This window comes from Oncorhynchus gorbuscha, linkage group LG16 (assembly GCF_021184085.1).
Source record: "Oncorhynchus gorbuscha isolate QuinsamMale2020 ecotype Even-year linkage group LG16, OgorEven_v1.0, whole genome shotgun sequence".
Taxonomy (NCBI): Eukaryota; Metazoa; Chordata; class Actinopteri; order Salmoniformes; family Salmonidae; genus Oncorhynchus; species Oncorhynchus gorbuscha.
Genome location: NC_060188.1, coordinates 58292249 through 58309190, shown reverse-complemented (window position 1 = coordinate 58309190; position 16942 = coordinate 58292249). Strand labels below are relative to the sequence as shown.

General features: G+C 41.1%; 1 protein-coding gene across 4 annotated transcripts in view; it reads left to right on the top strand.

The window, feature by feature from the left end:
- LOC124000297 (transcriptional regulator Erg-like) overlaps positions 1-16942 on the top strand; it is a 109862-nt gene that overhangs the window by 61495 nt on the left and 31425 nt on the right. The window contains exon 1 of one of the 4 annotated variants that reach the window (XM_046306568.1): positions 5871-6102. The exons of the other annotated variants lie outside the window; for them this stretch is intronic. Within the exon in view, the coding sequence (XP_046162524.1) occupies positions 6085-6102 (18 nt within the window). The 5' untranslated portion in view covers positions 5871-6084. Of the gene's footprint in view, positions 1-5870; positions 6103-16942 lie in introns of those variants that run through there. 4 annotated transcript variants of the gene reach the window in all.

The following is a 16942-nucleotide window of genomic DNA, read 5'->3' as shown; positions in this document are numbered from 1 at the left end:
ACATTGGGTAGATATCAATAGAAAAAAAGGAAATTACTATACATTAAATACAATATTTCATATTGTGTATATTACTTTGTTTTTATTTGATTACTTTATTATTTTTCATTTCTTAAAGTCATCATCTGATCTTTGCTCAGACAGTAACAGCCAACCAGCCAGACAATCATCTAACATTATCTCAGTGCTCCCCATACTGTCCTGGATGTTGGCCCACCACTTCAAGCTCAACCTCGACAAGACAGCGCTATTCTTCCTCCCAGGAAAGGCCTGCCTGCTCAAAGTCCTCTCCATCATGGTTGACAACTCCACAGTGTCGCCCTCCCAGAGTGCAAAGAACCTTGGCGTGACCCTGGACAACACCCTGTCCTTCTCTGCAAACATCATAGCAGTGACTCGCTTCTGCCGGTTCATGCTCTACAATATCCGTAGAGTACGACCCTACCTCACACAGGAAGCTAATCTAAGGTCCTAATCTAGGCACTTATCCTCTCCCTTCTGGACTACTGCAACTTCCTGTTGGCTGGGCTCCCCGCTTGTGCCATCAAACCTCTGCAACTTATCCAGAACGAAGCAGCCCGCCTGATTTTCAACCTTCCCACGTTCTCTCATGTCACCCTGCTCCTCTGCACACTCCACGGGCTTCCAGTCGAAGTTCTCATCCACTACAAGACCATGGTACTTACCTACGGACAGCAAGAGGAACTGCCTCTCCCTACCTTCAGGCTATGCTCTTCTCTGTCCTGGAGCCCCAATGGTTTCCCCCTGCCCATCTTCCGAAAACATTTGGAACCCTACCTATACAAAAGGTAGCTTAAATAATGCTCCTCCTCACCTCGAGCCCCCCAAATGTTTTTTTTAAATACATAAAAACACTTAACTAGCACTTTCACTTGCACTTTAATGTGGGGCTATGACAGTCAATTGCAAATTAGTCTGACATAAAATATCTTATCTCACCACCACTAATGAAATGGGTGTGTTTGTTGTATGTCGTGACGGAGCATCTCAAAGTCAGGGGATGTGGTCGACTGTGCGCACCTCATCTCTGCTGTCACAACCAACCTGAATCAATATTTGGGTTTAATGTAGACGAGAGCACTGATGGTGCTTTCAAGACAACTGGGAATGCAAGGTCAAATCATGATATCAGTGACCATTAGGCTGGAAAGTCAGAGCTCTAGAAAGAGGCCAGAGTTCCCAAGTTGAACAGAGTCCCCGAGTTCCACATTTTTTTCCCCCGAGATCCCAGTTGTCTTGAATGCACTGAAGTTGGAAATCGGAGATTTCCAAGTTCCCAGTTGTTTTGAACGCGGCATTAATGCTTAGAGGGAGACAGCAGGGTATTAACTTTGAGTCAGGAACCAAAACTTGTCCACAGTGTCCCGTGAATGCATTAGATCACATGACAGCTCAATCAGCTGTTCGATTTCACTTACCGGCATGTCAACTGAGCCAGGATCACAGTAAAATGGATTGGGGAGTAGGTCCCAAAGTGCTCTTCGAAGCATTGTAGGTGAGCATTCATCACTCGTGTGGGACACTTACTGATGCTGTTTTCTGTTAGAAACATGCACAGCCAAGGGAAGGGGGCACAGTTCACTTTTAAAAGACTCTCTCCTATAATAATGATTTCCTCTGAATCCACTGATTTTGTCACTCACCTGTAGAATGTTTTTGTATTTCCCCTGCACACTTGCGTTCAGTTTGTTCAGTTTACCAAATATGTGTCTTACATAGGCACGGAGACACATTTCCTCTGACAACAGTTCCTCTCTCAAACACTCCCCCTCAATAACCACCCCCTCGATAGCGGGCCTAGCCATTCACTGTAGGAAAGATTCAAGTGCAACGGTCAAGTGCCGCCTTATCCCATTATCTAAGGGCACTCTCTGGTTGAATTTTCATTTAGATTTTTAAGGTTTACCACATTACAATGATTTTGAGATACAAAGATGATATTATAATACATATTATTGCATATAAACTCAGCAAAAAAATAAACGTCCCTTTTTCAAGACCCTGTCTTTCAAAGATAATTCGTAAAAATCCAAATAACTTCACAGATCTTCATTGTAAAGAGTTACATACGGTTTCCCATGCTTGTTCAATGAACCATAAACCAATGAACATGCACCTGTGAATTATCGTTAACACACTAACATCTTACAGACGGTAGGCAATTAAGTCACAGTTATGAAAACTTAGGACACTAAAGAGGCCTTTCTACTGACTATGAAAAACATCAAAAGAAAAGACGCCCAGGGTCCCTGCTCATCTGTGTAAATGTGCCTTAGGCATGCTGCAAGGAGGCATGAGGACTGCAGATGTGGCCAGGGCAATACATTGCAATGTCTGTACTGTGAGACGCCTAAGACAGCGCTACAGGGAGACAGGGTGGACAGCTGATCATCCTCGCAGTGATAGACCACGTGTAACAACACTTGCACAGGATCGGTACATCCGAACATCACACCTGCGGGACAGGTACAGGATGGCAACAACAACTGCCCGAGTTACACCAGGAATGCCCAATCCCTCCATCAGTACTCAGACTATCCATAATAGGCTGAGAGAGGCTGGACTGAGGGCTTGTAGGCCTGCTGTAAGGCAGGTCCTCACCAGACATCACCGGCAACAACGTCGTCTATGGGCAAAAACCCACTGTCACTGGACCAGACTGGAGTGGCAAAAAGTGCTCTTCACTGACGAGTCGCGGTTTTGTCTCACCAGGGGTGAAGGTTGGATTTGCGTTCATCGTCGAATGGATAAGCGTTACACCGGGGCCTGTACTCTGGAGGTGGTGGATGGTCCGTCATGTCTGGGGCGGTGTGTCACAGCATCATCGGACTGAGCTTGTTGTCATTGCAGGCAATTCCAACGCTGTGCATTACAGGAAGGACATCCTCCTCCCTCATGTGGTACCCTTCCTCGATGCTCATCCTGACATGACCCTCCAGCCTGACAATGCCACCAGCCATACTGCTCGTTCTGTGTGTGATTTCCTGCAAGACAGGAATGTCAGTGTTCTGCCATGGCCAGCGAAGAGCCCGGATCTCAATCCCATTGAGCACTGGGACCTGTAGTATCGGAGGGTGAGGGCTAGGGCCATTCCCCCCAGAAATGTCTGGGAACTTGCAGGTGCTTTGGTGGAAGAGTGGGGTAACATCTCACAGCAAGAACTGGCAAATCTGGTGCAGTCCATAAGGAGGAGATGCACTGCAGTACTTAACACAGCTGGTGGCCACACCAGATACTGACTGTTACTTTTGATTTTGAACCCACCCCCCTTTGTTCAGGGATATTCACATATTAAAATTTCTGTTAGTGACATGTCTATGGAACTTGTTCAGTTTATGTCTCAGTTGTTGAATCTTGTTATGTTTATACAAATATTTACACATGTTATGTTTGCTGAAAATAAACGCAGTTGACAGTGAGAGGACATTGTATTTTTTGCTGAGTTTATATATATTTATTTTTCAAGATTTTGGAAATTCTCCCACGATCCCGTTTTCATATCAGGCGACCCCACATGGGAAGAACAGACGCACACAACAAGCTTCCATTTCCCAGGGGATTTATGGCTGATTTAAGATACATTTGGGCACTTAATAGGCACTAACAACAGTATTTGAGATGGGAAAAAATATATTTTTAATGAAGTTGAACATGTGTTCTTTATGACAGAATGTTAAAATTAGATGAAATCAAACGTTTTGTGTGTGTGTGTGTGTGTGTGTGTGTGTGTGTGTGTGTGTGTGTGTGTGTGTGTGTGTGTGTGTGTGTGTGTGTGTGTGTGTGTGTGTGTGTGTGTGTGTGTGTGTGTGTGTGTGTGTGTGTGTGTGTGTGTGTGTGTGTGTGTGTGTGTGTGTGTGTGTGTGTGTGTGTGTGTGTGTGTGTGTGTGTGTGTGTGTGTGTGTGTGTGTGTGTGTGTGTGTGTGAGTCGGCAGTGTTGGGCGGCCCAGGATTAGTGAGAGAGGGGAGCAGGGGTTATATCCTACAGACTTCCTTAAAAATGCTATCATGTGTTTGTTGGTTTTGGTACAAAATAATGCATGTAATGTATTTTGCCCCCTCCCAAACTCAATTTGTTGCATAAACAACAGCCTTGTATTCAATAGCAGACAGTGGTCACATATCAGGTGTTAAATTACTACATTTCTTTCAAAATTGAGAAAACACTGTTCTTGTCACAGCCACTTCCTCTCTTTGTAACTGATATGATGCAAAGCCACAGTCGGTTTACAATGCAATGTGAACTCTTGTCATGCTGTCTCGGACCACAGAACCACTGCAGTCAGTAGAATGGAGTCCTACTGAGAGGAGGGCTTGCAGGTTTGAACCATGGTTCTACCGCACACCTGAGAGTGGTCTCAGGTCAGAGATCACAGTGCAGCTGGGTATGCCCCCGCCTGTTTGTTTGTGTGTGCGTGAAATCTTTTGACAGAGGTCGGCAGCAGGATGTCAGGCTGCGCTCTGATTTCCTCTCCTTTACTTGCTCCTTGACTCCACCTCCTTATCAGGGCTGCTCAGCTTTGCTGCTTTCTCAATTCTAGTCTTCAGACCCAACCAGACCCTCCTGAAGAAAGGAGGGGCTGAGCCGCTCACATCCCTTTCTCTATTCAATTACCATTAAAGGTAAAATATCAAATAATTTCTGTGTTACAATTAAGAACCTTACTGTGACTGTTTTGAAATAAAATTGTCAAAAATAAACATATAGCTTCTTAGCAAAGATCCATTTCTCAAGCAAGAATTTTGCTAAGACTTTCTGGGAGTGGGGGAAAACTGGAAACTAGCTGTTATTGGCAGAAAGGTTTGTAACTCTGTTTTGCATCGATCTATTAATTAATTACCAACTGGTGATGTCCCCAGTCCCCAGTCAGGTCAAAACAGGTATTTTTCAAACAGCTCCTACACTGAAAGGGCATTATCATAATTTTCATAATTTCACAGTATTATTCCAACCTCATAGTGTGGAAATATATATAAAATGTTTTTGACTGCACGGGGCCTTTAATTGCACAAACCTTTTTTTTTACTCATCACATATACTGCTGCTATTGTTTATTATCTGTCATTTATTCTTAGTTACCTTGTACCCCTGCACATCGACTCGGTACTGGTACCCCATGTATATCGGTACGTATTGAGTATTTATTATTACTTTTATTATTATGTGTTTTACTTTTCTATTATTTCACTATTTTCTTTCTCTCTGCAATGTTGGGAAGGGCCCATATGTAATAATTTCGCTGTTATCTACACCTGTTGTTTACGAAGCATGTGACAAACATTTGATTTGTGTGATTTGATTAATGTGACAAACATTTGATTTGATTCGATTTGAATTCATTGTGAGGATGTTCAGTTGTTCTCTTTATTATGTAGGTAGTGTACTAAATTGAGGCATAAATGTGACCTGACATGCTACTCAATTGAGTTTATATAAGTAGATTATATAAAGTATATAAAAACCTGATAAAGTATATAAAAACCTGCTAAAAAAATTAAATGTGTAGTAATGTTGAAATGTCCCTTGTTCAAAAGTGGTGAAATGAGCTTCTCGAAAGTGTTGAGTGCTCTGTGTCAAGGTTAGTGATGTCCTCACTGTAGCTATCCTCAACTGTTAGGCAAGCGTGTCAAGTATGGACCGTAGGATCAGACATCTGCATCCTGTCATGGGTTTATGTCTGTCTGAGACACACACAGACACACACTTCGCACCTGCCTGTGTCAGTAGAGACCCCCTCAGATCAGCCTTCTTGGCTAGTTCCACCCTACAACCTTACCCCTCCTAACTAAAAAATAAAACTTCTAACACACATCATCAAGAATAACAACTTTTTTTAACACTTCTTATCTCCTCACTCCCAAATATCCTGTTTCTTGGAGTTGCGGTGGCCAGAACCAATAGAAACCTCTTCCTGCTATTGGCTGACTTCACTTCCCAACGTTAGCACAATCTCATCCGCTCCAAACGGCGCTTAGTGGAACCTCAACTAGCTTGCTGTCCAGAAAAAAATTGTATTCAAATTTACATCATTGTGTTTTACCAGGAGTGAAAGGTCCTGAACAAATATGGCCAGCACCATCAAGGTAAATCCATTTTAGAACGTTTTCGCAAACTTTGGGTGATTTTATTGGTCCTTTTCTGTAATGCTTGGGTATTGTCTTTAGTTTGTGTGGCACTGTACAGAAATACGTACCAAACAGGCAGGGGTAACACCCTTCTGCCATAGTGGTACGACAAGATTTCTTTGCAAATGTCCTTTTTCCTATTCGGCTGGCCTGCACAGATTTAAAAAATCTTTGGGGTAATGACAAAATCTGCGATGTCATTCTTTCGGATGCTAAAGTGATTTGAGCTTGTCTTTTAAACAAATGAAGCAGATTATACATTTGTATCCATTATTATTTGGAGGGACACCACTATTTAAGTTAACATATTTTTTCTGTGATATTTTTACCAAAGAAAATCAAATAATTTGTATTGTTCTCTATTTTGTTTCAGGGAAGTCATGCAGTTTGATATGTTCTATGTTTTCTGAGATTTGCACATTTTCATACAAATATTTTCAAAATCTGTGGTATTTGTAAAAAGAACCATCTAAAAAAATTATGCTTTGAACTGAAAAATGTAATCCTGTTCTGAAGAAACTGAAAATGATTGGAGGTTTACATTTTTTGAAGACTTTGTCATGCTATTGTTGCATTAATGCCAAAATCTAAATTAATTGTAAATAGTTGTAAATACTGCAGTAGTAAATAGTTAATACTTTGATATGGCTATCCTAGTCTATCAAGTAACTAGCTTTGTTGAGTTACTGTAAGAAGACCTATAAGACAATGGACAGAGGAGGAAAGCAGCAATTGGTGTCTCGCCCACATACTGAACAAACTGGCTAGGGAGTCTAAGTCACCTGGAAACCTAATTAAACACGGCATCTAAGCTTTCCACTCTCAAGTGCATCTGCCATTGTCAGCACAAAGATGTTTACAACCTGATCCTAAACACAGTGTGAACAATAAAACCAAAGCAGGGAAGGAATTACATAATCAGCTGTCTTGCTGGCATTGGATGTAAACAGTTGCAGTTTGGGAGTAGAATCCAAATGTTTGGAGAGGGAGCTTGTTCCTTTGTGACCTGTTATATTGTGGCACTGGTTCTGCGGTTCAGTTGAGGTCCCAGGGAGAAAGGAGTGTGACTGGTGTTTATAAACTCCTTCTTGGTGCTTTGGCTGGCTTTGTGTGGAACTGATTTAGAAATGTTAAAACATTGTTAAAACAGTTCTAAAGCAGGCTGCTTTGTCGTCGACCTCCCCCTGTTAACTTTGGCAGGGTTCATTCCAGTTATCAACGCTTCTTCTGGTTTGTAACTGATGGAGATGCATCATATTTTATGGATTGCAATAAAAAGATTTCAATCGAATCAAATTGTATTTGTCAGATGTGCCGAATACAACAGGTGTTGTACACCTTACAGTTGACTTACAAGCCCTTAACCAACCATGCAGTTTAAAGATACATAAGTGTTAAGATAATGAAAAAATAAAAATAAAAGTAGAAACTAGAAAAATAGCAAATAATTAAAGAGCAACAATAAAATAACAGCAACGAGGCTATATACAGGGTTACCAGTACAGAGTCAATGTGTGGGGGCACAGGTTAGTCAAGGTAATTCACGTAATATGTACATGTAGGTAAAGTGTATATGCATAGATAATAAACAGAAAGTAGCAGCAGTGTTAAAAATGGTGGTGGGGGGTGGGGGGTCAATGTAAATAGTCCGGGTAGATATTTGATGAGTTGTTCAGGAGTCTTATGGCTTGGGGGTAGAAGCTGTTAAGAAGCCTTTTGGACCTAGACTTGGCGCTCCGGTACCGTTTGCCGTGCGGTAGCAGAGAGAACAGTCTATGACTAGGGTGGCTGGAGTCTGGCAATTTTTAGGGCCTTCCTCTGACACCGCCTGGTATAGAGGTCCTGGATGGCAGGAAGCTTGGTCCCAGTGAATGTACTGATCCGTACGCACTACCCTCTGTAGTGCCTTGCGGTCGGAGGTCAAGCAGTTGCCATACCAGGCAGTGATGCAACCAGTCAGGATGCTCTCAATGGTGCAGCTGTAGAACTTTTTGAGGATCTGAGGACCCATGCCAAATCGTTTCAGTCTCCTTAGGCAGAATAGGCATTGTCATGCCCTCTTCACGACTGTCTTGGTGTGTTTGGACAATGATAGTTTGTTGATGATGTGGACACCAAGGAACTTGAAGTTCTCAACCTGCTCCACTGCACCCCAGTCGATGAGAATGGGGGCGTGCTCGGCCCTCCTTTTCCTGTAGTCCACGATCATCTCCTTTGTCTTGATCACATTGAGGGAGAGGTTGTTATCCTGGAAGAACACTGCCAGGTCTCTGACCTCCTCCCTATAGGCTGTCTCATCGTTGTCTGTGATCAGGCTGTTGTGATCAGACTGTTGTGTCGTCTGCAAAGTTAATGATGGTGTTGGAGTCGTGCTTGGCCAAGCAGTTATAGGTGAACAGGGAGTACCAGTGAGGACTGAGCGTGCACCCCTGAGGGGCCCCCGTGTTGAGGATGATTATTTTTTTAAACTTTAGTTGGTAAATATTTTCTTAACTCTTCTTGAACTAAACTGTTGGTTAAGGGCTTGTAAGTAAGCATTTCACGATAAGGTCTACACTTGTTGTATTCGGCGCATGTGACAAATCAAGTTTGATTTGATTTTGATCACCTCACTTAAGTTGTGCTGCAGGAGTGCTCCCAGTTTGCTCGTTGTGTTTCTTTGTAAACAAACACACATGACTGGCTTGAACAGCTGTTTTGGGAAACTAGTACCGGCAAGCTTCATAGTTATCTAGTTATCTAACAGGCGAAATAATGAACGCGATCTGCTTGATCTATTATCTAGTGCACAACTTAACTGCAGATATTTATTTTAAAAGTATAAAAGATATATATATATATATATATATATATATATATATATATATATATATATATATATATATATAATAATTTAAAAAACGTATTGACACTATTGGAAAATCATACCTAGGGTATTTCGAAATACCCCAGGATACGGTATATATATTTATTTAAAAAGTATAAAAGATATATATATATATATATATATATATAAATATATATAATAATTTAAAAAACGTATTGACACTATTGGAAAATCATACCTAGGGTATTTCGAAATACCCCAGGATACGGTATATATATTTATTTAAAAAGTATAAAAGATATATATATATATATATATATATATATATATATATAAATATATATAATAATTTAAAAAACGTATTGACACTATTGGAAAATCATACCTAGGGTATTTCCAACCTTCGTGGACAGTCTATAGTCTTAAACAGTGTTTTTTCTGAGGCCAGTGAGTTGGGACTTCTAGTATGTATGTAGGACACAGCTAGATAACAGATCGTATCCCGAACCAATCAGAAATGTTCATGGTAGACCTACCTGTTAACTTTGCATGGTTGTTATTGTTTGAAAAGAAAAAAAAGAAAAATGGTTAAAAAAAATGTGTCAGTCCATAGCCACTTCTTTAGTCCTAAATGTACAAAAATAAATATAAGCTAACTTCATACATTGTACAAGATTCATTGAGTCAACCACATCAGGATATCAGGACACAAACAAAACAGCTTATCATGCCCGCCTGTGGACAGAACTGAGACAAACAATGCAGATGACTTGTATGTGTGTGTGTAATGCACATACCAGAGGGGAATACAGGAAGTTGTGGCTAACCAATCTCTGTAGCACTGTGGCTTTGTGTCTGAGGCCGTGGCCAAACTTTGTCACTGACCTATGAAAATAAATGCACCCATAATTTTTCAAACTGCAGCTTTCCAAGCTTATTGTGGGCCACAGCCAAGTTTCACACTGTATTATAGTTTCACACATCACAAGTAGCCTGTACCACATGCAACAGCTCCGTCTCTTTCTCCATAACATGTGTTACTGCCAAATCAAGACCTCTGAAAATGATTCATCATAGGACATCAACGATGCAACAACATTCATTCTGTTCTGAAACAAAACACTCTTTCCAGCAGTAATGTACAGACCATACTGCTTTTCTATGCTAAGGAAATGGCTTTTGTGGAAATGTAACACAGGAGATCTTCCTGTTTTAAGAAGAATGGATCTTGTGTTTTGGACTAGTAAGGTTTGTCTCTGTCAAGTTATAGTAGGGTTCATGTACAGTCAATGAACTAAGCAGACCAGACACAGCTGCTAAGGCACTGGTGCCTATGGGAGAGTCACCTTGTTAATTAGACCGGAACTTACATTTATTTTCAATGGTAAGCAGCCTGATTGGGACATCTTCATTCATCCACCATTTTTGGTGGAATCAGGGTGAGGGCTGCTAAAACAACATCCAGAATGGGTGCCCCCCAGTGGTGTAGTGGTGCCTGGAGATGTGGGTGTACTCTAATTTGTTTTTTAAAGGGCCCACCCGGGAAAGGAAAGGAGCCCTTTAAAAAAATGATATGAGAAACAGTGACATACATTCTGAATTACATAAAATGATCATTCCCGTATTGGTCTTTCATAGTCAGGCCAACCCAAGCTGTACTGTGCAAGTAGGCTAATAGTATTCCTACTATTGAAAGAGATAAATGAGGCTGTCAACAGAGTCAGAAATTCATAGGTTTGGCCTCAAAGTCACACTTTTTTTTATAGAAAAACACCATTTGATCTTCTAAGTCCATAACAATATGCAGAAATTGCGCTGCCATTTCCTGGGTGCTAAGATTCTAATAGTTCGCATAATTTCAGTTTATGTGAGAAAACAAGCAAGTATAGTGTAGAGCAGTGATCCCCAAACTTTTTATAGTCCCGTACACCTTCAAACACTCAACCTCCAGCTGCGTACCAGGGTCAGCGCACTCTCAAATGTTGTTTTCTACCATCAGTGTAAGCCTGCCACACACACACTATGATACATTTATTAAACATAAGAATGATTGTGAGTTTTTGTCACAACCCGGCCCGTGGGTAGTGACAAACAGCTCTTATAGGACCCGGGCACAAATAATATTGTAATAAAATCAATAATTTTGCTCTTTATTTAACCATCTTACATATAAAACCTTATTTGTTCATTGAAAATTGTGAATAACTCACCACGGGTTAATGAGAAGGTCTGTCCACACACAGGTCTGTGCCTGTATTTAGTTTTCATGCTTGTGAGGGCCGAGAATCCACTCTCACATAGGTACGTTGTTGCAAAGGGCATCACTATTGAAACAGTTTTAACAAAGTTAACCATTTTCACTCTAGTGTCCAAAACGTTTATCAAGCTGCCAGGCATTCCCTTGGCAGCAAGAGCCTCTCGGTGGATGCTGCAATGTACCCAAGTGGCTTTGGTAGCACACACGTTACCACTCCACTATGTCTCCAGATATCAGTCCAGATACCAACCAATCTTGAACACCAACGTCAGTTTGATGTCACAAAGCTGTCCAGTACTTTAAAAATATCCTTTCCTGTTTTCCTGGTTTCCAGTGGTTTGTAGTAGAGGATGTCTTCCTTAATTAACCCCCAATAAAAGCAACACACATATACCAGGAGCTGTGCAAGGCCCGCCACGTCTGTTGACTCATCCAGCTGTAAAACATATAATTCACTGTCTTGTATGCAAAGCAATAATTGTTTCAAAAAATCTCCTGGCATGTCACTGATGCATCATGAAACAGTGTTGTTTGATGAAGGACTTGTCTGTATAGTTTTTTTGGCCTTTTCCCCCAGCATTGTCGCATCCATATCTGTGGTAGCAGGAAGAATGAAGTCCTCCACAATAGTATGGGGCTAACCTGTCCTAGCCACTCGGTAGCTCACCATATAAGACACTTCTAGCCCCCTCTTATTAAAGGTATCTGTTGCTTTTATACATGTCTTTCTACTCAAGAGTCATCTTAATTCTCGCTCAAAAACTCCTAGGGCTTATTTTTCAAATTGGCATGTTTTGTTTCTAAATGTTTCATCAAGTTGTGAGATAGTACTTTATCACATATAACACACTGTGGCTGAGGAAAGGCACTACTCCCAATATAAGTGAACCCCAAATCAATGTAGTTCTCATCATATTTGCGCCTCTTCGATGGTCCAAAGTCCCTGTCTGTTGTTCAGTGCTTTCCCGGGTAAGGTGGCAGTAGCTCTTTCGGCTGCATGAGATTCACAACTGTCAGTGTCCATGCTAGCTGGGCTAACGACAAATGTAAAATTACTGATACTAGCATTGGATGTGCTCATGGAAGCAAAACAACTTGTGTTGTCGACAGGTGCACTACTGCTGGTAGTGGTAGCAGTACTACCTGTAGAACTGGTATGTGTCTCTATGGACACAGGCCTTACTTGTTTTTGGACCATTTATCCATTTTCGAGCAAACGGAATGAGCAGCAGCTACGTTTGGCTACATACAGACCGTTGTGGAATTACTGCGAGAGAGTAACAGTTAATGTAATTGGATGCTAATTATTTGACTAGGCTACCTGCATTTCACATTGTGTTGTTACTTGATTGACGCAAATAATCATGATATCATTCTGCCAGGTATGCATTTTTTATTTAACCTTTATTTATCCAGGGAGATTTGAGATTTGAAATATCTTTTTCAAGAGCATCCTGGCCAAGATAGGCAGCACCAAGTCATTACACAATTACAGACAGACAACATGAACAACTACAGGAAATCTAGTAAAAAACCATAGACTTCACAAGAGAGTATCAAAATCATGAAACAGCTAATTAAAAGCAGAGGCTATTTTGAAGCTAGTTAACTTTTAAGTTAGGTTTTTGGGAAAGCCTTTCTATCTAACAGAATATGGTTAGGCTAGGGCTCTGGCGGTCACGAAATTTCGTCAGGTGGTTATTTTCAAGCAAATAACTGTCGGTCTCACGGTAATTGACCGTTTATTAACATAAACACATTTAGCATCTCCTAGCTTCCACACATAGCCTACAAGTCACTGATGCAGACCTTTGGAACATCTACATTTTGAAAAGTCTAATAAATCCATGTAATATAGCCTACATCTTCACAATAAATACATTATTTATTTTAGACAGGTCTAAATAAACATGATGTAAAGAAAACGTAGTCTATTTCAGAAGAACAGAATTACATATTCTTTGTTAGGTCCTTATCTGGCTATGCCAAATGGCTGTGGGCTACACTAGCTCATTTAGCAGACAAGATTTGCTTAGGATTCTGTGGCATTAATTTATATTATTTTATAATATGAAGAAAAAAATTAAACAAAGCTGGATGAAATAGAAATGATATTTTCTCCAAACATGCGGCCATTCTGTGTTGAGTGGTTAACAAAGAAATAGGTACTCATGTATGCTTAATTTAGAGTTATTCATGTAACTTTAGTTGTTCTACAAATGTTGGGCTATATGTTTTGATTTTTAATACGTTGTAAGACTGCTTGATGCGACTCTAATGATGATTTGAAAAAAAAGGTGCTTGAAAGGCATGAGCTCTGCTTTGTTTTTTTGCGCAGACTTCATTAGTCTCTCAATTTGACAAGCATTTGCTAATGCCTCGAATTTCCTGGCGGCATCCCCTTTATGTGGCGGTAATGCACACAAAGAAATCCATGCCCTTTGCAGCCATTGTGCCCTTAGCCCAGTGTGCGGCATACATGAGGTGTGCAACAATGATTAGACAAAGTAGTAAAAAAAAAATATTGTTTCTTGATTTACTCTGGGCATCATTCACAAGTGATAATATATAATTGTGATAGGCTAAATATTGTTACCCATCAGACTATTCTTAATACAAAATAATGTGTGAAATTAGTTTAGATTTAGAATGGACCATTATCATCTCGAAACAGGGTAAGGGGAAAAAATACATGTCATCTATGCACTTAAACAGCAAATGCAGGACACTTTTCCTGTGCCAGTCAGGTAGGCTATACTTCTGTTGTAAAAATAAGCATTGTGCTTAATATTATGAAAGTTGAGAAATAAATATAGCAGGCCTAGCCTATGGAAAGCTGATGGGGTCAATAGAGGCCATCACAAACACATTTGCATTGATGTCAGAGTGATTAGAGGGACAGTAGAGTGCTGAGTACCAGGCAGTTAGCAAGTTTGGTAGGCTACTAATGACTATCAGCAGCATCAGAGAAGCCTAATTACCTTGACTAAATGGTCACGTTGAATTTGACTGCCTTCATGACTTGTGACCACCGTGTGGCGGTAATATGGTCACCGCAACAGCCCTAGGTTAGGTCTATCATTAGCATCATTATTTTGGAACATTTGTGTGTAGGCCTATGCCGGGTGCATAATTATGCTCCTAAAATGTAAGGAAATAATAGTTAAAATGTTAGGCTAAATATTGTGATCTATACAGCGTATACCTCCACTACACTATTTTGAAATGCAATGTGGGGATTAGGAAGTGGGTATACCCAATGCCCACTGAAAACTAAGCGGGTATACGGCATATACCCTCCACTACATCACTGATGCGCCCGATGGCAGGAGGGGGAAGTGTGAGGCCTTAACCTGCACTACTGACGTTACGGCAAGGTTGACTGCCCAATGTCCTGCTGTGTTAAAATGGTAGGAGGTACTCCCTCCCCTTTTCTCTCTATTTCTCCCTCTCTTCATCCGCCCATCAATTCTATTAGTGTTTCAAGTCTTTCAGCCACAATCAAAATGCTGATGGACGAGCACTTCCTCTTGTGCACTCCCCACCTCCTGATACCCCTCTTGCACTATCAGGAACTTTCAATGTAGGAAATGCTGGGAGAAGGGGAGCTTCCTGTGAGCAGCCACACCACACCATATCTCATTGGGAAGGCTTCCTGGGACATTCTGCATGAATGAGTCCAATTGCCTCATTGAGAGGGACGACATGACTTGAGGGACTAAAACACTGTGGCTATGTCTCTGTATGTTACTTTATATGGTCAGAATTACCCAGGAGACACTGGAGCTAAAGGGACAGGTTTTGGAAGGAATGTTTTATGACAAAATGGCCACCAAAAAGTACTGTAAACCAGCTCAGGCTAACATTATTTTGACTGTTACTAAATGTGATTTGCACAGCATTATATGAAGTGAAATTAACAGTGTACTACACCAATTTTCCACTTATAAAGCTCAATATTTATGGAGGATAATCTACTATAAATGCGTTGGAGGGGCTCAAGTTCTGATTTGAACCAGCTGCCCTCTGGTCACCAGCTCATTTCCCTACCCAGAAGGCCATGTTGCTGCCCATTTGAGTGTCAGCCTGTGAAACTCCACTACATGCTACCATAGAGGACCTCCCTGAATGTATACATTATATAAATTATTTTCTGGTGGATTCAATGTTCAGTTGAAACACTGGGCTTAGAGCAGACTGTTTCTTCCCTGGCTAATTCGGGGTTCATTTTCTTTGGCCCGGGACACTAAGGTTGTGAAACAATCTCTCACTTTCCTCAGAAGAGGGATAATGGGCCATAGAGGAATGCACTGTACTGAGTTTTGGGCAAGACAGACTCTTGTGCTGTTGTTCTCTCCACTAGTTTAGTTTTCTCACATATTCCTGTTGTCTTGATGACGGCCAAATATTTTCCAATAACTACTTTCCAGTGTTTTCCATAACTTGTTTCCCAGACACAATGTAAACTGACTGCATTAAAATGCCACGAATTGGTTTTATTCCACACGTTTATCAAAAATCCCAGCTGTGATTGATGACGGATCTCTCAGTTAGCCTGTCAGTTGGTTGCTTTTCTTTTACATAGGATAATGGCTGAACATACTGTAAGCTGTGAGTGGATTTGGTTTTGTTCTGTTTGTGTTGGATGAACAAAAGCTGTGTGTGTGTGTGTGTGCCCCTTGTTCATGCTGGCTGGGGTCACCTCGTGTATATCATGCTCTACTGTCCTCTATCTCTAACCACTGGACCCTCTTTCTCTGTTTTTCTTTCTCTCTTTCAATGTTCCTATCCCTTTCCATCTCTCTCTCTCTCTCTCTCTCTCTCTCTGCCCCCCTCTCTCCTTCCTCCCTCAGGTGAGGGTCAATGTGCCTGGCCTGCTCTGCTCTGTAATGTGGTTTGCAGCTGACATATCAGGGAAGACCAGTCCCCACTAGAATAACCTGCTTTCCGAGAAGGCTTCCTTTTCCTCCTAAATGATTTGAGGCCAGGTTCTAGACCTGTCACCAGATCAGGGCGGGTCACTTACGCCGAGATGTTCAAGGGGCACTTCTTCCGCAATAGAGAGGAAGGGCAGGTTAAGGAGGGCTAAGGAGCACAGAGGAAGGAACTAAGGAAACGGTGGGACTCTGGTATATGTAACCAAAATACAGTGTTTTGGCAAAAGGAATTTAACAACAATACTGGGAAAATTAGAGACAGGTTGCTACGTCATGGCATTTGTGGGAAAAGGTGTATGCTTGTGTTAGTCATAGGTGTTTAATGGACTTGGTAACTGTGGGGTCCCATTGATTTGTTATGGACGGGAAGAAACAGGAAGAACTTTGAAATATAAACAGTAGACAAATCAACATTTATGATAGATAGATAGAACGTGCATTTAATCTTTGAATGTGGAAAAAAATCCTAAAGATTTACTGTGCACTGTAAAGATAGTTGTTATATTCTAGGCCTTTTCCAATGGTTTGTGTTTTGGACTGTATGTGATTCAATCTTTCTTGGAGCAAGATGCGTCCAAGGACGTATGGGGACATGAGTGAGGCCTTGACACCATTGCGATTTCAGGGAGGATACCCGGTGATGAGATTCATATTAGCAGGACTGTGGTCTCCTATCATCACAACAAACTCCTGACATGCTTTCGCTGTCTCTGTCAGTCTGTAAGAACATGGAGCGGTATAATGAAACTCCTCTGCAGTTGTACCAGTCAAAGTGTA